Raw genomic sequence first — 23,542 nt, forward strand, 5'->3', positions numbered from 1 at the left:
ATGTGAACTAGTCACTAGTTTGTGTGGTATTACAATCTGTCTTACAAGCAGATACATTTAAATTCAGAAAAACAAATAAACACAGAATATATCGACCAGTGGCGTAACTACCGCCGTAGCAGCCGTAGCGACTGCTACGGGGCCCGCGGCATGAGGGGACCCGTGTCGCCCGCCGGCACGGGCCCCCACCATGGCCGCAGGCTCCGCTAGCAGCTGCTATGGCTGCTACAGCGGGACGCCACTGAACACTACGGCAGAGCAGGGAGGTATCTCCCCGCTCTGCCATTAAACAAAAGACATGTATCCCCTATCCACAGGATAGGGGATACATGTGTGATCGCTGGCAGCGATAGGGAGAACGGGGGACTGAAAGTCCCCTGAAGTTCTCCATCACAAACCTCAGACTTCCGGGGTCTGTGTCGGCAGCTCCGTAGAAATGAATGGAGCGCCGGTCGCGCTTGTGCGCATGCGTGACCAGCGCTCCTTTCATTTTTATTGAGCTGCGCAGACGCCGGAAGTCAGAGGTTAGTCATGAAGAACTTCAGGGGACTTTCAGTCCCCCGTTCTCCCTATCGCTGCCAGCGATCACACATGTATCCCCTGTGTGGCGTTCCCTGCAGGGGGGGGGGGGGCGCTGTATGGCGTTCCCTACAGGGGGGGCGCTGTATGGCGTTCCCTACAGGGGGGGCTGTATGGCGTTCCCTACAGGGGGGGCTGTATGGCGTTCCCTACAGGGGGGGCTGTATGGCGTTCTCTACAGGGGGGGGCTGTATGGCGTTCTCTACAGGGGGGGCTGTATGGGGTTCTCTACAGTGGGGGCTGTATGGCGTTAGCGCCATACAGCCCCCTCTGTAGATAACGCCATACAGTCCCGCTGTAGATAACGCCACACAGTCCCCCCTGTAGATAACGCCACACAGTCCCCCTGTAGATAACGCCACACAGTCCCCCCTGTAGATAACACCACACAGTCCCCCTGTAGATAACGCCACACGGTCCCCCCTGTAGATAACGCCACACGGTCCCCCCTGTAGATAACGCCACACAGTCCCCCCTGTAGATAACGCCACACAGTCCCCCTGTAGATAACGCCACACAGTCCCCCCCGTAGATAACGCCACACAGTCCCCCCTGTAGATAATGCCACACAGTCCCCCCTGTAGATAACGCCACACAGTCCCCCCTGTAGATAACGCCACACAGTCCCCCCTGTAGATAACGCCATACAGTCCCCCTCTGTAGATAACGCCATGCAGTCCCCCCTGTAGATAACGCCATACAGTCCCCCTCTGTAGATAACGCCATACAGTCCCCCCTGTAGATAACGCCATAGTCTACAGGGGGGGCTGTATGGCGTTATCTACAGGGGGGCTGTATGGCGTTATCTACAGGGGGGGCTGTAAAAAAGGCACTATCTACAAGGGGGGGGTTGTGTGACACCCAGGGGAGGGGGGGCCCCAGTCAAAAGTTTGCTATGGGGCCCAGTCTTTCCTAGTTATGCCCCTGATATCGACCCTATTTTACCATTAACATAAAGCCCAATGTGTCACGAGAAAACAATCCTAGAATCACTTGGATAGGTATAAGCATTCCAGAGTTATTACCACATAAAGGGACACATGTCAGATTTGAAAAATGGGCTCTGGGTTATCCGGGGACCAAAATTGCATTGTAATAATATATTTACTAATATACTTTAATTAAAAATTCTGTTCTAAATGGTTCAGTTCAAACCTCATGAATTATTCAGGAAGTGCTGGAGCTTTTCTAAAAGTGATGATGCTCTGACACAGCCCCACGTGACTGAGATCTTGCTTCATGTGCTGTTCGTGAACATGACCGCAAGGGGCTGTCACATTGCCTATTGCTTGAGTCCAGCACTGCTCCTGACATCCATATTTGGTCAATTCAGGGGTTTCCTATAGCTGGAGTCCCTGAGCAGAGCATCAGCTGATGCTCTGCCTGGTGACTCCACAACTTCTGGCCACGTCATTGTAACTGTCCATATATGGACAATGACGTCGGCAGAGTAGTACTGGAGTCCCCGAGCAAAGCATCAGTTGATGCTCTGCCTGGGGACTCCACGACTTCTGCCGACGTCACTATCACTGTCCATATATGGACAATGATGTCGGCAGCACTACTGGAGTCCCCAAGCAAAGCATCAGCTGATGCTGTTTCTGGGGACTCCCCAACTTCTGCCCATGTCATTGTCACTGTCCATATATGGGCAATGACGTCGGCAGCAGTACTGGAGTCCCCGAGCAGAGCATCAGCTGATGCTCTGCTCTGGGACTTCAGTACTATTGCCGACGTCACTGTCCATATATGGACAGTGACAGTGACGTGGGCAGAAGTCCTGGAGTCCCCGAGCAAAGCATCAGCTGATGCTCTACTCCGGGGCTCCAGTAGTGTTGCCAACGTCATTGTCCATATATGGACAGTGACGTGGGCAGGAGTTGTGGAGTCCCCAGGCAGAGAATCAGCTGATGCTTTTCTCGGGGACTCAAGTATTACTCTGCCGACGTCATTGTCCGTATATGGACAGTTACAATGACGTGGGCAGAAGTTGTGGAGTCGCCAGGCAGAGCATCAGCTGATGCTCCGGTACTCCAGTACTGTTCTGCAGACATCATTGTCCATATATGGACAGTGACAGTGACGTCGGAAGAAGTTTTGAAGTACCCAAGCAGAGCATCAGCTGATGCTCTGCTCGGGGACTCCAGCAATAGGAAGCCCCTGAATTGACCAAATATGGACATCGGGAGCAGTGCTGGAGTCCCGAGCAAAGCGCTTGCTGATGCTCTGCTCGGGGCTCAAGCAATAGGCAATGTGACAGCCCATTACGATCATGTTCACGAACAGCACATGAAGCAAGAGCTCAGTCATGTGGGGCCGTGTCGGAGCGTCATTACTTTTAGAAAAGCTCCAGCAGTTCCTGAATAATTCATGAGGTTTGAACTGCAGAATTTAGAACAGAGTTTTTAATTAAAGTATATTAGTAAGTTACTTCGTTTCACATAAATATATTATTTCAATGCAATTTTTGCTCCCTGGATAACCCCTTTAAGGCCAAACTAGGCTGCGTTAAGGGGTTAAACGGGTTGTGCTCACAAACCCACCAAAGTAGCAGAATTAAAAAAGTTCCGCAATGAAAAATCGGCCGAAATTCCTTCACCGCCATGTAAGAGACTCATCGCATGTTATTGCAAACACTTGATTGCAGTTGTTACTGCTAAGGGTAGTGCAACAAGTTATTAGGTTAAGAGGGCAAATACTTTTTCACATGGGTGATATAGGTTTTTGAATACATTTTTATCTTCAATAAATGTAATGATCGTTTGAAGGCTGCATTTTGTGTTTACTTGTGTTGTCTTTATCTTATATTAAAATTAGTTGGTTGATCTGAAACAATTAAAGGGGTTGGCCAGTTTACTATTAAATGTTGTTAAATGGTGTCTTGATGCAAAACAAAAAGTAGAGAGTTACCACAGCACCGAACCGCCAGGAGGGTGCACGCCTCTTCAGAACCTGGTCCAAGGTCCTCAATATCAGGCAGAAAAATGGACAAGGAGGCAGCACTTCCAAAATGTAGAAAAACCTTTATTCACCCATGCAACGTTTCAATCCCTCAGGATCTTTCTCAAGAATAATAAAACACATCAAAACACAGAGTATTTAAGGACTCACAGAGTCATTAAGCAATAAAGCGGTGATCAAGTAAAAAATGTTACTCAAATGAATAAATATTTGTAGATAAAGCAATCATAAAATACAGACATAAATAGGGGTGATAATTACATGTGTGCATACAATTTAATAGGGGACTGGTACAGACAAAGAACAGTCCAAGTGTAAACAGTCAATAAGTGATTAACCTCTTAACGCCGAAGGACGGATATATCCGTCCTCAGCAGCTGCTAGTTCGCGCAGGAGGACGGATATATCTGTCCTGTGATCGCGCGGGTACTGTTACTGTACCCACGCGATCAGCAGCAGGAGCACGGCTGTTATACTCAGCCTGGCTCCTGCTGCAACTGCCGGAATCGAAGCGCGCTCCGATTCCGGCAGTTTAACCCATTAAATGCCGCTGTCAATAGTGACAGCGGCATCTAATGTGTTTGACAGAGGGAGGGAGCTCCCTCTGTCACCACATCGGCGCCCCCGCAAACAAATCGCGGGTCGCCGTCGGGTTTCCATGGCAGCGGGGGGTCTAACAAAGACCCCCAGGTCTGTCTTCAGCATCTGCCTGTTAGGCGATGTCGGAGGCATGACCTAACAGGTTGCCTGTCAGTTTTACACTGACAGGCAATAATGCTTTGGTATACTAAGTATACCAAAGCATTATATATGCGATCGGCACATCGCATAGTGAAGTCCCCTGGTGGGACTAAAAAAAAAAATGTCAATCAGTTAAATAAAGTTTGTGAAAAAAATAAAATAAATAATTACAGTGAAAATCAAATAAAACGACTTTTTTTGCCCAAAAAGTGGTTTTATTTAGTAAAAGTGTCAAAACAAATCACACATGCACATATATGGTATGCCCGCGATCGTAACGACTTGAACAATAAAATGAACACATTAATTAAACCGCCGGATGAACGGCGTCCAAAAAAAACGCAAAAAAACACTGCAAAATTCTCTCTTTTCTCCCATTCCCCCCATAAAAAATTAATCTATAAGTCCTATGTACCCCAAAATAGTACTAATGAAAACTACACATTGGCCCGCAAAAATCAAGCCCACATACGACCACATCGACGGAAAAATAAAAACGTTACGGCTCTTGGAATGCGGCGATGCAAAAACAAGTAATTTTTTTCTAAAAGGCTTTTTATTGTGCAAACGTAGGAAAACATAAAACCTCTACATATTTGGTATCCCCGTAATCGTGCCGACCCATAGAATAAAGTGAACATGTTATTTACGCTGCATAGTAAACGGCGTAAATTTGTAACGTGAAAATCAATGCTGGAATAGCTGCTTATTTTCAATTCTCTCCTAAAATAAAGTTAATAAAAGTTAATCAATATATTATAAGCATCTAAAAATGGTACAATTACAAAATACAACTCGTCCCGCAAAAAACAAGCCCTTATACGGCTATATAGACGGAATACAAAAACAGTTACGACTCTTGGAATGCGACCGTGAAAAAACAAAAAATAATCCTTGGTCATTAACGTGCAAAATGGCCCGGTCATTAAGGGGTTAATACATCACACAGGTGTACATGTTAAAAAGCAAATTACATACTGTCATTATGCAGATAGCGGAGGAACCTGCTCCTAATGTGATTACGGCATCCCTGTACAGCAGCTGGGTATATCCCACGTGTAAATACGGAAGTGAATCTAATCTAACAGTAAGAGCCGAAATCCCGCGAGACTTTGCAATCCAAATCTCGCACATGTGCAGTAGCTCAAAAACTTGTGCGGCGGCCATCTTGGAAGATGGAAAATCACTAAAATTGATGCCAGCAACCTCATAAACCGAGATAGACTATAGAACTACATCAGGGCAGGGAACTACAACAACAATACATGCCATACAAAGACAGGATGATGCCATATCTATGGGGACAGAGAGGGGAAACAGTGGTATACCCCAAAGGTCCTTTATACTGTATCAAAACCGGTATAGAGATACCAGGTATTGGCACGAATTCAGTATATGCAAAATAGATACCATCAAAATATGTACAAATGTTTATATCCACAAGTAAAAACGGGGATAGAATAATCATTGACATTGAAGCAGTATATGCCAATATATGTTAAGCCCTAGAAAAATAGCCATACAAAATGAGCAGAATAAATGTGTTCGGCACGAGTACATTATGTTTGGGTTTCTGAAACCAAAGGAGATGGTCCAATCCGCAAGATATATCTGCAAATGATATTTGGACAGTGTTGTCAGTGGCTTCTCCTGAGTCGGAGTCTCAGAGCAGAACACTACTAGCGCTCTGCCCGGGTCTCTGGCTCTGGAGTTGCCCTGACATCACTGTCAATATTTGGACAGTGATGTCAGGAACAGAGCTGGAATCCCAGGCAAAGTGCTAGTAACGACTCTACGAGCTCTGAGCAAGCCCCTGACATCACTGTCCATATATGGAATTCCAGAGCAGAGCAGCCCCTGACATCACATTCTGGTCCAGGAGGATCCCCTGACATCACTGTATATGGACAGTGACGTCAGGGGCTCCTCCAAAAGAGGAATCCTTGGCCAAAGAGTCGGCAATGCTCTGGCTGGGGATTCCACTCCTAGAGGGAGCCCCAACAGAGCTATCTACTGGGGGGGGGGGGGTGAGTGTGTGTGGCACTATGTACAAGGAGTATGTGTGGCATTATCTACAGAGGGAACTGTGGCAGTATGTACAATATATATGTGTGTGTGTAAGCATATATGTGTGTGTGTGTGTGTGTGTGTGTGTATATATATATATATATTTATATCTATATATAAAATATATGTGAGTGATCTACATACTGTACATAGATAGATAGATAGATAGATAGGTGTGTGTGTGTGTGTGATATATGAGTGTGATATATGAGTATGAGTATATATATATATATATATATATATATATATATATATATATATATATATACACACTACCGTTCAAACGTTTGGGGTCACCCAGACAATTTTGTGTTTTCCATGAAAACTCACACATATTTATCAAATGAGTTGCAAAATGACTAGAAAATATAGTCAAGACATTGACAAGGTTAGAAATAATGATTTTTATTTGAAATAATAATTTTCTCCTTCAAACTTTGCTTTTGACAAAGAATGCTCCATTTGCAGCAATTACAGCATTGCAGACCTTTGGCATTCTAGCTGTTAATTTGCTGAGGTAATCGGGAGAAATTTCACCCCATGCTTCCAGAAGCCCCTCCCACAAGTTGGATTGGCTTGATGGGCACTTCTTGCGTACCATATGGTCAAGCTGCTCCCACAACAGCTCTATGGGGTTGAGATCTGGTGACTGCGCTGGCCACTCCATTACAGATAGAATACCAGCTGCCTGCTTCTTCGCTAAATAGTTCTTGCATAATTTGGAGGTGTGCTTTGGGTCATTGTCCTGTTGTAGGATGAAATTGGCGTCCAATCAAGCGCTGTCCACAGGGTATGGCATGGAGTTGCAAAATGGAGTGATAGCCTTCCTTATTCAAAATCGCTTTTACCTTGTACAAATCTCCCACTTTACCAGCACCAAAGCAACCCCAGACCATCACATTACTTGCACCATGCTTGACAGATGGCGTCAGGCACTCTTCCAGCATCTTTTCAGTTGTTCTGCGTCTCACAAATGTTCTTCTGTGTGATCCAAACACCTCAAACTTCGATTTGTCTGTCCATAACACTTTTTTCCAATCTTCCTCTGCCCAATGTCTGTGTGCTTTTGCCCATATTAATCTTTTCCTTTTATTAGCCAGTCTCAGATATGGCTTTTTCTTTGCCACTCTGCCCTGAAGGCCAGCATCCCGGAGTTGCCTCTTCACTGTAGACGTTGACACTGGCGTTTTGCGGGTACTATTTAATGAAGCTGCCAGTTGAGGACCTGTGAGGCGTTTATTTCTCAAACTAGAGACTCTAATGTACTTGTCTTGTTGCTCAGTTGTGCAGCGGGGCCTCCCACTTCTCTTTCTACTCTGGTTAGAGCCTGTTTGTGCTGTCCTCTGAAGGGAGTAGTACACACCGTTGTAGGAAATCTTCAATTTCTTGGCAATTTCTCACATGGAATAGCCTTCATTTCTAAGAACAATAGACTGTCGAGTTTCACATGAAAGCTCTCTTTTTCTAGTCATTTTGAGAGTTTAATCGAACTCACAAATGTAATGCTCCAGATTTTCAACTAGGTCAAAGGAAGGTCAGTTTTATAGCTCCTCTAAACAGCAAAACTGTTTACAGCGGTGCTAACATAATTGCACAAGGGTTTTCAAGTGTTTTCTAATCATCCATTAGCCTTCTAACACAGTTAGCAAACACAATATACCATTAGAACACTGGAGTGATGGTTGCTGGAAATGGGCCTCTATACACCTATGTAGATATTGCATTATATACACAATCAGGAGTTGATTTATCTTTTCAGAATACCCTTGATTCAGGATTCTGTATTTAATCCTCTACCTAGTAGACTGAGGTTTCTTTATATATACACATACATATTTGCCATTCTAGTACATATTGTCTTCCTGTATTAAATAGGAGTGACAAGGGTTTTTTCCCTTCACTATATATATATATATATATATATATATATATATATATATATATACACTGTTGGGGTGCACAATGAGGTACACTTTATTATAGAGCTGTACAATGGTAGCTGAGGTGAAGCAGCCGCTGGGGTGTTGTCACAAGATGACAGGCAGAGAAGGATGTGCTGTGCTGGGAATGTTGCATGCTGGGATTTTTAGTTTAATTTTTAACATGTCCCTCCCACAAAACCTGTGGGGAGAGCGCTGCTACTGGAGCATGGTAAGGTGGGGAGGCTACATAAATCATATATTATTTACTTTATTTGCCCTCATAACAATTCATTAGGTGTTTCTTTATTGTCTGGGGCACTTTTAAAATTTTATGCTGATCAGTGCCACCATCAGGAATTTCTGGGCCCCATACAACCAAGCTGTCTGGGCCCCCTCCATTACAAGGGGTGGACAATGGAAAGTGTGGCGTTCATGTTTGTACGTTATATGCGTTAACCGATTTTGGTGCTGATGTGATATGATTGAGGAAGGGGAAGGGGGAAGAAAGTATGTGATCTGTAATTAAGAGTTAACTTTTATTGGTATACATTAAAGAGGCTCTGTCACCAGATTTTGCAACCCCTATCTGCTATTGCAGCAGATAGGCGCTGCAAAGTAGATTACAGTAACGTTTTTATTTTTAAAAAACGAGCATTTTTGGCCAAGTTATGACCATTTTCGTATTTATGCAAATGAGGCTTGCAAAAGTACAACTGGGCGTGTTGAAAAGTAAAAGTACAACTGGGCGTGTATTATGTGCGTACATCGGGGCGTGTTTACTACTTTTACTAGCTGTGCGTTGTGTATAGAAGTGTCATCCACTTCTCTTCACAACGCCCAGCTTCTGGCAGTGCAGCACTGTGACGTCACTCACAGGTCCTGCATCGTGTCGGCACCAGAGGCTACAGATGATTCTGCAGCAGCATCGGCGTTTGCAGGTAAGTCGATGTAGCTACTTACCTGCAAACGCTGATGCTGCTGCAGAATCAAGTGTAGCCTCTGGTGCCGACACGATGCAGGACCTGTGAGTGACGTCACAGTGCTGCACTGCCAGAAGCTGGGCGTTGTGAAGAGAAGTGGATGACACTTCTATACACAACGCCCAGCTAGTAATAGTAGTAAACACACCCCGATGTATGCACATAATACACGCCCAGTTGTACTTTTACTTTTCAACACGCCCAGTTGTACTTTTGCAAGCCTCATTTGCATAAATACGAAAATGGTCATAACTTGGCCAAAAATGCTCGTTTTTTAAAAATAAAAACGTTACTGTAATCTACATTGCAGCGCCTATCTGCTGCAATAGCAGATAGGGGCTGCAAAATCTGGTGACAGAGCCTCTTTAAATGAACAATTAAGCTAAAAGTCCAATGGTGCACCAAGGTATGTGTGAGTGACCCCCAAACTCACATACCTGTGGGCCATGTGTAGTATAGTATGGTATATGGATAATTAGTGGATTGTGTTGCTGTCAACAGTGCTTCAGTGAGGGAAACACTATTGTGCTACCATGCTTGAGGTCTAAGACTGCAGCTATGCAAATATAAGGGCAATGGTAGCCGATAGCAGTACCATGCGGCTGTGCTGCAGCACAGTGTGAATGTGACCTTGCTATATACGCCCCCAGGTAAAGATCTAGGTGAACCAAAACCTGAGCGTGTGGCACAGTGATGGCTGCAGAGCTGTCAATTGTATAGCAATGTGATCGCCATGCTGAATGACATAGGGCTTTGAGAAGGTAGAATAAATTTTATTATGAATCAAAAGCAGTATGTGCAGATGTAAGGCAGTAGGTTGATCGTGTTGTGTTTCACATCTGCAGGAACAGCCGGGGTTGCCTAGCTGTGGCCGCGCTCAGCATCAGCTGAGAGGCGGTATCGCAACACTCTGCCGAAGTGTGACTCAACTGTCAGTGGAGTCAGACTTGGCAAGTGTAATGGTTCTCAGAACGGAGCGATGCCTCCAGTGCTGAGAGATCAAGGAGCCCCGCAGGATGAGCTGTCCTGCAAGGCAGCAGCCCTGATCCAGCGAGTGCACCAATGACAGGACCGCTCGGTGAATTCACCGGCGGTCAAAAAGAGCGTAGCGGCTGGTGAGAGTTCACACCCAGCCGCTCAAAAATGACAGCGGGGTGTGCTTGTGCTGACAGCACGTTGGTGCTGTGAGCCCAATGATAAGACCGCACGGTGGGTTCACCGGCGGTCAAAAGGAGCGTAGCGGCTGGTAGGAGCTGACACCCAGCTGCTCGGGAGTAACAGCAGGGTGTGCTGCGCTAATAGCACGCTCGTGCTGTAAGTTGAACAGCCGACTGCTGTCAGCAATGCAGTGGAAGCAATCGATAGCAAATGAGCCTAGGTATGGCAACAATGGCCCTAAGTGCACCAGTGGACATTAAAATATTAGAGCACCCGACGCGCGTTTCGCCAGCATTCTGGCTTCTTCTAGGGGTGGGGGACCGCCATTGAACTGCCCTATAAATAGGGCAGAGAATAATTGACATCCAGGCCAGCCAATCATAGGTCAGGAAGAGAATGCAGGTCAAATTGAATGAATGAACAATTGAGTAAAGAGCAAAAAGTTGTAACTGCTCATATCAGGTTAGACACTTGAAAAATTATCAAGTATCAAATTGAAGATCAACTGGATCTTAATGGGCCAGAACAATTGCAAAAGAAGAAATATAAAGTGAATAAATAAATGAATTGATGTATATAAGAATTTTTGAATTTTATTGTGAAAATAACCCACCCAATATGTACCACAAAAATATGTGTTATGATATCTAAATTATTCAATTTAAACCTAAATTTCAAAATATTTATATGATTATTATTTTTCAAAAACTTTTCAAAAATCTTTCAAAAACCTTTCAAAAAAATTTTTATACAAATTTTAATTTATCAGAGGGTCCCACGCACATTTGGAACTTGGTCAATTATCAGAGAAAACAACCGAACCCAAAGTTCTCATTCAGTCCAAATGGATTAACTGTATTGAAATTGAAGATCCATTCGCTTTCTTTTTTTTCAAATTATGTTTAATTTTAAAGTGTCTGGCTATTGGGGTAGGGCAGAATGGTTTATTTCTCGACTGACAATCAGTAAGATTCTTGTCATAATTGATGATAGAGTTGATGTGTTCCCTGATACGGATGCGTAATTCTCTCACTGTTTTGCCAATGTATTTGAGGCCACAAGGGCATTCAAGACAATAGATCACACCTGGTGTGTCACACCTGATGTGGTCCCTGATGCTATGCCGGGTTCCATGTGCATCTATGAAGTGTCTTTTTTGTACCAAGATTCTACAAGCCCTGCACATTTTGCAAGGGTAAAATCCAGTGTTCGGGATGGTCTTGGTACTGTTAGATCTTGAGAAATGGCTCCGTACTACCATGTTCGAAATTGTCTTGCCCTTTCTATATCCCAGAGACACTCTATTTCCCAAAAGGTTCTTCAATGTGGGGTCACTGAGCAAAATATTCCAATGGCGGTTAAGGGCGTTATTCATTTCATCCCAATTCTGATGGAAATCTGTGATGAAACGTGGTTGTTCATGTCCCACATCTACCTTCACCTTTGGGACCAACAGCGTTTGACGCTCAGTTCTCAATGCCCAATTGTATGCCCTTTTGATACTTTTTTTAGAATAATTTCTCACTGACAGTCTATTTTTCAATTCAGCAGCCCTTGTTTTAAAGAGCTGAAAGGTTGAACAGTTCCGTCTAAGACGCAAAAATTCCCCTTGAGTGTTGGTCGTAATTAGTAGTCAATTTTAAATTGAAATTGTTGGTGTTAAGAATTTTTACGAAGTTTTCCAGATCACTGGCGGGACCGTTCCAGATGAACATGATGTCATCAATGTAACGCCGCCACACATTGATGTTAGCTGTAAATTGATCCATTGAGGAACAGAAGACAAATGTTTCTTCCCACCAGCCAAGGTAGAGATTTGCAAAAGTTGGTGCTACTGCTGCTCCCATCGCCGTTCCGCGCACTTGTAAGTAAAACCGTCCATCAAAAACAAAATAATTGTGTTTGAGGATGAACCTCAGTGCACGTAAGACGAAAGTCCTGCGTATCGGACTGTAGTCATCCTTCCTTAATAAGAAGAATTCCACTGCGCTGCAACCTGTGTCGTGGTCAATACTGGTGTACAAGGACTCCACGTCACAGGTAGCCAGCCAGTCAGTCACCTCCAAGGTACTACCATCCAGATCCTTGAGGATCTGCATAGTGTCCCTGGTGTGGGAAGGCAACTGGTAGACAAGTTCACGCAATTCATGGTCCAACCAGTGATTACAATTTTCGGTCAAATTTCCCACACCAGAGACAATGGGCCTCCTCGGGGGGTTAGTGGAATTCTTGTGAATCTTAGGAAGGAGGTAAAATGTGGAGATCCTAGGGTCAGTAGCCGTAATTGCACCTCCTTCAAAACCCTCTGAAATCATGTCGTTATAATCATTGACAAACTGTGAGGTGGGGTCACCCCATAATGGGCGATGCCTGATGTGAATAACAGTGAACGAAATCATGGAGCAGGCAGCGACCGGTTAACGCCATGGATTTTGTTCAATTTAGCAAAAACGTATCCGACTGTATGGCATATAGTGGGATACATCGCCTGGAGAGTGGAGCTTTCCCAGGGCTGGAGTCCCCTGGAAGTTCTTCTACTAGCGCTTTGCCCAGGGACTCTGGGGCTGTTCCTTATGTCCATATATATTAGGCTTCGTTCACATCTGCATCGGGACTCCATTCATGGGTTCCGTCTGACTTTTCCGTCAGGGGAACGCATGAATGGAAACTAAACTGAAACAAACGGAAACCATAGCTTTCCATTTGCATTACTATTGATTTCAATGGTAAAGCATCAGTTGCAAATGGTTTCCGTTTGTCTCCATTCTATAAGGTTTCCGTTGTTTTGACGGAATAATTAGCGCAGTTGACTGCGCGGTTTTGATAAAAAATTTTAACTGCATCTCAAATGCTACATGTGAATATACCCTCCCCGCACAAAAACTATAACTAAACTTTTCCCTCGCATAACATCTACAACAATGCCCCCCTACCCTACACAAATGAACTATAAGGGTCTCTTCACACGTCAAGGTCAAATCACATTTTTTTGCAACAGTTTTTGTAAAATTGCTTTATAACCATGCCGTGTCATTTGCCATGGTTTTGTGAATATCTCTGCAAAAAAAACACGCAATATGACTGTAACCTGTGAGTATATGCTAAATAAGTTCCAACACACATGGCATTTACAGTCAAATCCCCCCTCCCCCACAAAATTATTTAAAGGCTACAGCCGCTACACCTTTCAAAACTTTTTTTTTTTTTTAATAAAAATGTGTATCAGTGTGTTTTGTGCAACTTTGCAATTACATTTTATTCTAAATTATTTTAACTTTTTGACATGCAACTGCTTTATATCCTGTATACAGAGCAGCTGTATCGTGCGCTGAAACCTGTATCCTTCAGGTCAGCGGGACTGACAGGTTCAGTTACAGCAGATCCTGCATTTTTCTGACATGTAGGATCGAGCTGTTAGGCCGGGTTCCCCTGGGTCAAATACGCTGCATAAAAATCACGCAGTGTGACCTGGAACCCACAGAAAAATTCTGTCTGAAAAATCGCACCACATTGTGGTGCGGTTTTTCGGACGGAAATTCCTCTGCGCAAAAAAGCGCTCATACTCTGACGTCCGCTCTGGCCTCCCTGGATGACATTGCAGGCCATGTGTCGCTCCAGCCTGTGACTGGCTGCAGCGGTCACATGGGATGCAACATCATCCCAGGAGGCCGGACTGCAGGAAGAAAGACATGATTTAAATTCTGCACCGCAGGTCAATTTATTAACATTTATGCTACGGTTTTTTTTCCGCAGCGTGGGCATGAGATTTACAAAATCTCATCCTCTTTTCTGCTACTGTAAATGCTGCGGTATTTCCGCACAGAATTCTGTTGCGGAAATTCCGCAGTGTTTAGCTATGTGGGAACCCGGCCTTACGGATCACATCTAAATTATAAACAAAGATGTGATCGATAACAGCTTGATCCGACCGCTGTCACTGAACATGTCAGTCCCACTGACCTGATGGATTCAGGTCTCAGAACTAGATACAGCTGCTCCGTATACAGGATATAAAGCAGCTGTATCTCAAACAGTAAAATTAATTTTTAATAAAATGTAATTGCACAGTTGCACCAAACACACTGATAGACATTTTTATTTAAAAAAAATGTTTTCAAAGGTTTACATAGCCTTTAAACAGAATCCCCTGATATGTTGGACCGCATGTCGGCCGCATTTCCCGGACCGAACACAGTGCAGGGAGCCGGGCTCCTAGCATCATAGTTATGTATGATGCCAGATGTCCCTGCTTCGCTGCGGGAAACCTGTCCTGTACTGTAATCACGTTTTCAGCACGGGACAGGGGAGGCAGGGACACCTGCCATCGTACATAACTATGATGCTAGGAGCCCGGCTCCCTGCACTGTGTTTGGTCTGGGAAAAGCGGCCGACATGCGTTCCGTTTATCACAGACTGAACACGGTCGTGTGAATTAGGCCCTAGGGTCAGTTCACACGTAGCGTAAATATTGCCGTTTTTTCCGCAATGGAATTAGTTGCAAAAAATCCAAAGCAAAGACAGTAGCAGCAGAGTGTATGTGATAGAACAAATGTCATCCACACGCTGCGTAAATACTGAGCGGTAAAAACGCTCAGAAATTGACTTGCGGTGCAGAATTTTATTCCGCCACATGTCAATTGTATTTGCGGAATCGCTACTTATTTGTTGCGGGTTTTCTCCATTGAATTAAAAAAAATGCAACTCATAAAAAAAATTAAAAATCTTATACTTACACAGGAGTCTGGGTTTCTTCCTCCCTCCAGCACGGCCTCCTGGGATGACGTTTCATCCCATGTGACTGCTAGCAGGCCGGCTAAATGCTGCAGTTTCTGCAGCAGACATTCCGGGCGAAAAACTGCACCACAGTTTGGTGTGGATTTTCGGCGGGAATTCCCTGCGGCGCACAGGGCGGATACGCTGAGTGCTTTTACGCAGCGTATCCGCCCCCTTTGAACTTATCCTAACAGTTAAGTTCCCCCTCTCCAAGAAAAATGAATAATGAATCACTTCCCCCACACATAGCATTCACAGCCAAGTCCCACCATCCCCCACATATAGCATTTGACACAAAATCCCCTCCCCCACATATAGCATTTACAGTTAGGTCCCCCTCCCCCACAAAAATGTTTTACACAAAATTCCCTCCCCCACACATAGCATTCACAGCCAAGTCCCACCATCCCCCACATATAGCATTTGACACAAAATCCCCTCCCCCACATATAGCATTTACAGTTAGGTCCCCCTCCCCCACAAAAATGTTTTACACAAAATTCCCTCCCCCACATATAGCATTTACAGTTAAGTCCCCCCTTCCCCACAAAAACGATTTGTAAAGAATCCCCCATACACAACATTACAGTTCCCTCTTACCTGTCCTGAAAGGAATCTTCCTCAGCAATTACAAGTTGCAGGCAGGAGGGGGAGGAGCTGCTCCTCTCCAGCTCTTCCTTCTTCCTCCATCCTCCCTGTCTTGTGGGCGGCTCCCTCCACACGTGACACAGAGCTTCTGTTTCCTGCTCATGCAGCATCTTCCTCTGAGGGCAGCAGCGTAAGTTACTTCAGAGTAAAGAACGGCCCGTTACGTTGCAGGGTCCGTTCCATTCTCTAAGTAACTAATGCTGGGCCGTCAATGAAATGTTTAAAGTAACGGACGGCCCCTTCTTTTCATCCTTGTTGCCGGGCCCCTGACTGGTGTACCAGCAGTACTGCCCTGATGGCGGCCATGATGCTGATAGTGGCCAACCCCTTTAAATGTGACAAATTAGCAAAAGTAGAAGAATTCGGGTGAGGGTTCAAATACTTTTTCACAGCACTGTGCATACATATGCTAGATAAGATTGCTTTTATTTATCTGCAATGCTAAAAACCTAAAGAAAGAACAGCACAGCTTCAAACACTAAAGGGCATTTATACATTTATTTTGGTAAGCCTCCTATGTACACTATGTACACCTTTGTGATCTCATATGGTGAGAACCCCTTTAAGTGAGTGTTACACTTAGCTGGCTGTTGTGCTGTGAATTTAAATAATATTGTCCCCATTCTAGATGTCACTGAATGGTTTCCTATAGTTAAACAATAGTAAATGTTAGAAGAACCTGAGTAAACACATACAGTTTTCTGAATAATTTCAGTGATTTCTGAAACAAACAACCCATAAAATGGGTGACGAAGAAGAGAGGAAGTTGAATCTCTCTGCAGCCTCCTCCTTATTAGGGCGCTTATACAGCGGCCAATTTTCAGGCAAACGAGCGTTCACAGGGCAACGATCAGCCGATGAATGAGCAAACACTCGTTCATCAGCTGATTGTACAGTTTTAAATGCCGAAAATATTATCGTTGTTGATAGCACATCTCCCTGTGTAAACAGGCGGATGCGCTGCCGACATAATAGAAATGAATGGGGACAAGTGATCATAGTAACGAGCGCTCGTCCCCATACTAGTTCCTTGTGAAAGGAGCAAACGAGCGCCGATCAACAAGCTGTCTCGTTGATCGGAGCACGTTTACACGGCCCACGTCAGGCCATGTAAGAGTACCCTAAGTCTCAGGACTAGCAGCAGGCAAGGGTGAAGCTGTATAGCAATTGAGCTTCCTCTCTGCCTACACCCCATTGTTCGCAGCTCCCGAAAGAGGCAATATTATGTACATTGAAAAGTTAGAATTTTCTTTGATTTTGCAGCATCAATGTTACTCTTGAATAGAGGTGATTTTCTCCTTGCAATTTTAACATTAATCCCACTTTTGGTTAGCCGCTTTCTTGGAGTCTTAAATGCTGACATTAGCTAAAGCTAGAGGCCAGCAGTCCAAACAATCTTATTCTAGGATGTTTAGTGATTTCTTGGATGAGTTATTACTGCACACATGGAGTAATGTAGGTAGGCCATTCACTCTTGGAAAGATTCACAACTGAACTTTTCCACTTCGATATATTGACTCACACTGTGACTTGAAGACACATAGCTATGTTGTGTTTCCAGAGGGCTATATATATATATATATGAAAACCCTTTGTTCTCACATGTTCGGAGTTTCCTTTAATCATAACATAGTGTTTTTGAAAAAGCATTGTGGTCATTAATTAATTTTTATGGTACGGTTCAATATAAAGTGAGGATTAGACTGAACAAGGTTGGCTGAAATCTGTGTTCAATCGCTATAACTAGTCATCAATTAAATTTGGTGACTTATGAAGGGTTTACTTATGAGTTATGAAGGGTTTACTTTTTCACATAGATGTTATAGGTGTTGAAGAAGTAACTTACTATTATAGGTTTACTCAGGTTCTAAATGTCTAATATTATATCAGAGATTATTCAGTGTGACAAATGAAGGTGTACAGACTTTTTCATATCTTTGGAGACACAAGCTATCTGTGGAATCACTATTAGTATAGTATAATGAAGAAAAGTGTATTTATAGTCTGAACATATCTAGAGTATGTATGTGGTTTTAAACAATATTCCTAAGTATACTAGTAATTCATGGAACAAATAAGTATTCTCAATTTGGATGTGATGTTCTGATTTTTCTATGTGTGAACTCACAGCAGAGGGACTTGATGGACATGCCATGCTGGCAGTTTTCAGTGACAATAAATGACCTCATGCAGATCACAAACAGGTTTCCAAAGCAGGTGACACAGGCCATAACCCAGACAAAGACGCGAAGCAAGATATTGGCCAACATGTTCTCAAAGGAAGAGATGCCATCGCTGTTTGGCTTGCAGCTGCGCACATGAGGAGCGTGACTACAGTACTGGAATTTTTTGAAGTATCTGCAGAAAAAAAGAAGAGGCTGAAACACATCTAATTGTATATTCCAATTGATACTATAATTATTTTTATAATCTCATTATTACGTCTAGAGAAGTGTTGTTGTCATGTTACAAAATCTGGACCCCAGACTCCTTGTACGTCACATAATCAAAACCACTCATATTTATGCATATAAAAAAATTGAATCATATAAGTCACAATGATTTTTCCTTTGTGTATATTGACATGTGTAGAGATTTTTGGTTCTGGTAGTTTTATAACTCACATTCATACCTTGCGGCTAGGAACGAGTGATTCCTAGGACACTTCCACCCTATAAATCCTTGTTGTTTTTAAGTAAAATATTTTGTGCTGATTCATTCCTTTATAGAGGTCCGTGCTATAAATCCCTTGCAAATACATAAAGCTAAACGATTGCATTCTGGCATCTTACAACCACCACTACAGGGAGCTTAGAAGCTTCCTGAATACTGCATAATTATGGAGTTCTGTGTAAAAAAATATGCAGTAAGCTCCTGGTGGTGGTTTCAGACAGCCAGAATTTCAGTGAGTCTTAACATAAAGAAAGTTGGAGTAAAATGCGCCTAATTTATTAAGAGGCATAATAAATTAGGAGCATTACTGGGCTGCTGTGCTTCGCTTTTTTCGTAACTCATACATATTTCTATGGAAGTTACGGAAACAGCCAGTGGCGGATTATCATTAGGGCGTTTCGGGCGGTCGCCCGGGGCCCAAGACTGCCAGGGGGCCCAAGGCTCCCAGGGAGCCTATGACCGCCCGAACCCCCTCATGCCCAGTGGCGTCGCTAGCACCGGAGGGAGCCCCGGTGCCAGGACCGCACCTGTCAGGCGAGGGGAGCTTTGCTTCTACTTAGCAGCCGTGGTCTGTGCTGCTTTAGAAGCTCCCTCTCCAGCCCCCCTTCCCTGCTCTAAACATCTCTGCTGCTAGCTGTCGGGACATGGGGGAGGGGAGACTGTCGGCGGGCTCTGTGCTGTGAGCAGGAGAAGAGCTGCAGTGAAGACTTAAAAGGTAAGTGCATGTGTGTTTAATATCCATATTCATGTGTGTTTAATGTCCATATTAATGTATGTTTAATGTCCATATTCATGTATGTTTAATGTCCATATTCATGTATGTTTAATGTCCATATTCATGTGTTTACAAGGTGTACTTTGTGTATAATGTGCATACTCGTGTATAATGTGCCTACTTAGTGTATAAACAGAAAAAATGGGACATAGATATCATCAAAACCACAAAAAAGGCCAAACTTACTAGGTAGGTGGGTGAAAACCCGTTCCCATCAGGACACAGACGGGTCAAAGAATGCTGCAGAAGGAGTGTGCATTAAATAGTGATAGCCCCTCCCACTAGTCTTGAGGGGAGTGGCGAACTAAGTGCTCAAAGGTGTGCGATAAATGAGTGTCAGTGTAGTGCTAGGGTGTGAATGGATGGTAAAAAATAATAAATATATATGTATGAAAGTGTCAGAACTGTGTAATAATGTAATAAAAATAAATAAATAAATAAATGTGATGAATAGGGGTCAGTGCTGTGAATAGTACATGGGGTGTCAGTACTATGTGTAATACGTGGAGGGATAATGTGCTGGTCGTCAGGCATGGCGTATCTTGCCGAATAACAGCCTATTTGTAACGCCGCTAGTGTTAGCTAAAGCGGGCTGCTCTGCATTCCAAACCAAACACCAGCACATCATGCCCTCCCAGCATATAAGACCCGGCTGCGTCCTGAAAAAAAGTGTAGTATACGTAGTAAGAAATATCCATGAAACATGGGTATTAGTTGTTATTTTGGCCAAAATACGCAAAGCTCGCAACCCAACGTCAAGGGTCCCCAGTGCCTTGCGAGTCCCTAACCAGAACTTTTCGTTCCTAATTTAAAAACACAAACAGAAAAAATGGGACATAGATATCATCAAAACCACAAAAAAGGCCAAACTTACTAGGTAGGTGGGTTGCGAGCTTTGCGTATTTTGGCCAAAATAACAACTAATACCCCATGTTTCATGGATATTTCTTACTACGTATACTACACTTTTTTTCAGGACGCAGCCGGGTCTTATATGCTGGGAGGGCATGATGTGCTGGTGTTTGGTTTGGAATGCAGAGCAGCCCGCTTTAGCTAACACTAGCGGCGTTACAAATAGGCTGTTATTCGGCAAGATACGCCATGCCTGACGACCAGCACATTATCCCTCCACGTATTACACATAGTACTGACACCCCATGTACTATTCACAGCACTGACCCCTATTCATCACATTTATTTATTTATTTATTTTTATTACATTATTACACAGTTCTGACACTTTCATACATATATATTTATTATTTTTTACCATCCATTCACACCCTAGCACTACACTGACACTCATTTATCGCACACCTTTGAGCACTTAGTTCGCCACTCCCCTCAAGACTAGTGGGAGGGGCTATCACTATTTAATGCACACTCCTTCTGCAGCATTCTTTGACCCGTCTGTGTCCTGATGGGAACGGGTTTTCACCCACCTACCTAGTAAGTTTGGCCTTTTTTGTGGTTTTGATATCTATGTCCCATTTTTTCTGTTTGTGTTTTTAAATTAGGAACGAAAAGTTCTGGTTAGGGACTCGCAAGGCACTGGGGACCCTTGACGTTGGGTTGCGAGCTTTGCGTATTTTGGCCAAAATAACAACTAATACCCCATGTTTCATGGATATTTCTTACTACGTATACTACACTTTTTTTCAGGACGCAGCCGGGTCTTATATGCTGGGAGGGCATGATGTGCTGGTGTTTGGTTTGGAATGCAGAGCAGCCCGCTTTAGCTAACACTAGCGGCGTTACAAATAGGCTGTTATTCGGCAAGATACGCCATGCCTGACGACCAGCACATTATCCCTCCACGTATTACACATAGTACTGACACCCCATGTACTATTCACAGCACTGACCCCTATTCATCACATTTATTTATTTATTTATTTATTTTTATTACATTATTACACAGTTCTGACACTTTCATACATATATATTTATTATTTTTTACCATCCATTCACACCCTAGCACTACACTGACACTCATTTATCGCACACCTTTGAGCACTTAGTTCGCCACTCCCCTCAAGACTAGTGGGAGGGGCTATCACTATTTAATGCACACTCCTTCTGCAGCATTCTTTGACCCGTCTGTGTCCTGATGGGAACGGGTTTTCACCCACCTACCTAGTAAGTTTGGCCTTTTTTGTGGTTTTGATACTTAGTGTATAATGTGCATACTCGTGTGTACTTTGTGTACTATGCATACTTTGTGTATAATGTGCCTACTTTGTGTACTTTGTGCATAATGTGTGTACTTTGTGTACTGTGCGTACTTTGTGCATAATGTGCGTACTTTGTACTGTGCGTACTTTGTGCATAATGTGTGTACTGTGCGTACTTTGTGCATAATGTGGTACTTTGTGTACTGTGCGTACTTTGTGCATAATGTGCCTACTTTGTACTGTGCGTACTTTGTGCATAATGTGCGTACTTTGTGCGTACTTTGTGCATAATGTGCGTACTTTGTGCATAATGTGCGTACTTTGTGCATAATGTGGTACTTTGTGTACTGTGCATACTTTGTGCATAATGTGCCTACTTTGTGCATAATGTGCGTACTTTGTGCATAATGTGCCTACTTTGTGCATAATGTGCGTACTTTGTGCATAATGTGCGTACTTTGTGCATAATGTGCGTACTTTGTGTACTTTGTGCATAATGTGCGTACTTTGTGCATAATGTGGTACTTTGTGTACTGTGCATAATGTGCCTACTTTGTGCATAATGTGCGTACTTTGTGTACTTTGTGCATAATGTGCGTACTTTGTGCATAATGTGGTACTTTGTGTACTGTGCATACTTTGTGCATAATGTGCCTACTTTGTGTACTTTGTGCATAATGTGCGTACTTTGTGCATAATGTGGTACTTTGTGTACTGTGCGTACTTTGTGCATAATGTGCCTACTTTGTGTACTTTGTGCATAATGTGGTACTTTGTGTACTTTGTGCATAATGTGCGTACTTTGTGCATAATGTGCCTACTTTGTGTACTTTGTGCGTACTTTGTGCATAATGTGCGTACTTTGTGCATAATGTGCGTAATGTGCGTACTTTGTGCATAATGTGCGTACTTTGTGTACTGTGTGTACTTTGTGCATAATGTGCGTACTTTGTGCATAATGTGCCTACTTTGTGTACTTTGTGCATAATGTGCGTACTTTGTGCATAATGTGCGTACTTTGTGCATAATGTGCGTACTTTGTGCATAATGTGCCTACTTTGTGTACTTTGTGCATAATGTGCGTACTTTGTGCATAATGTGCGTACTTTGTGCATAATGTGGTACTTTGTGTACTGTGCGTACTTTGTGCATAATGTGCCTACTTTGTGTACTTTGTGCATAATGTGGTACTTTGTGTACTGTGCGTACTATGTGCATAATGTGCGTACTTTGTGCATAATGTGCCTACTTTGTGTACTGTGTGTACTTTGTGCATAATGTGCGTACTTTGTGCATAATGTGCCTACTTTGTGTACTTTGTGCATAATGTGCCTACTTTGTGCATAATGTGCCTACTTTGTGCATAATGTGCCTACTTTGTGTACTGTGTGTACTTTGTGCATAATGTGCGTACTTTGTGCATAATGTGCGTACTTTGTGCATAATGTGCGTACTTTGTGTACTGTGTGTACTTTGTGCATAATGTGCCTACTTTGTGTACTAGTGTTTAGGTAGTGTTAGCAATAGTTACGGCGCGGCAGGGTGGTGGTGGAGAAGGGGGGCCCAAGTTTGGGTAACAGCCCAGGGCCCATGGTCTTCTTAATCCGCCACTGGAAACAGCGTAGCTCAGCGAGCTCGGCTGTTTCCAGAATCCACAACCACATTCACTACCTTGATGCAGGGCCAGCAGCTACATCAAGCAGGGTCGGCTCAGGGGAATCCCATTCTTGATATAGGTACGGGTCCCAATGGTGGGACCCACATCTATCCGACATTTATGGCATATACTGGGGATATGCCATAAATGTGTGTCGTGAGACAACCTGTTTAGGTATTTTTTTATATAATGTCAACATATTTTGCAGCTCTGCACTTTCATTTCACCCTATTCTTATAGACCTGCCCATCTAGGTTTTATTTCTACTTACATGTGAGACAGGTTAAGCAGACTTGAAAACATGCGGTTGTGGATATTTGGAATCTCGATTTCCTCCATGATTCTATGAACAAAAATAAATCTACATGAGATAAATACATAACACTACTTTTATTCTCATACAACTTCATTTTGGCTTTCATGGAATGAAAGTC

General features: G+C 43.4%; 1 protein-coding gene across 4 annotated transcripts in view; it reads right to left on the bottom strand.

Annotated features, from left to right (window-relative positions):
* Positions 1-23,542, bottom strand: part of LOC142659478 (relaxin receptor 1-like) — a 635,204-nt gene that overhangs the window by 44,927 nt on the left and 566,735 nt on the right. For all 4 annotated transcript variants that reach the window (XM_075835648.1, XM_075835650.1, XM_075835649.1 and 1 more), the window contains 2 exons: positions 23,380-23,451; positions 17,958-18,187 (listed from right to left, as the gene is read on the bottom strand). In XM_075835648.1, coding sequence (XP_075691763.1) covers positions 17,958-18,187; positions 23,380-23,451 — 302 coding nt within the window. The remainder of the gene's footprint in view (positions 1-17,957; positions 18,188-23,379; positions 23,452-23,542) is intronic.

This window comes from Rhinoderma darwinii, chromosome 8, assembly GCF_050947455.1.
Source record: "Rhinoderma darwinii isolate aRhiDar2 chromosome 8, aRhiDar2.hap1, whole genome shotgun sequence".
In the NCBI taxonomy this organism is placed as follows: Eukaryota; Metazoa; Chordata; class Amphibia; order Anura; family Rhinodermatidae; genus Rhinoderma; species Rhinoderma darwinii.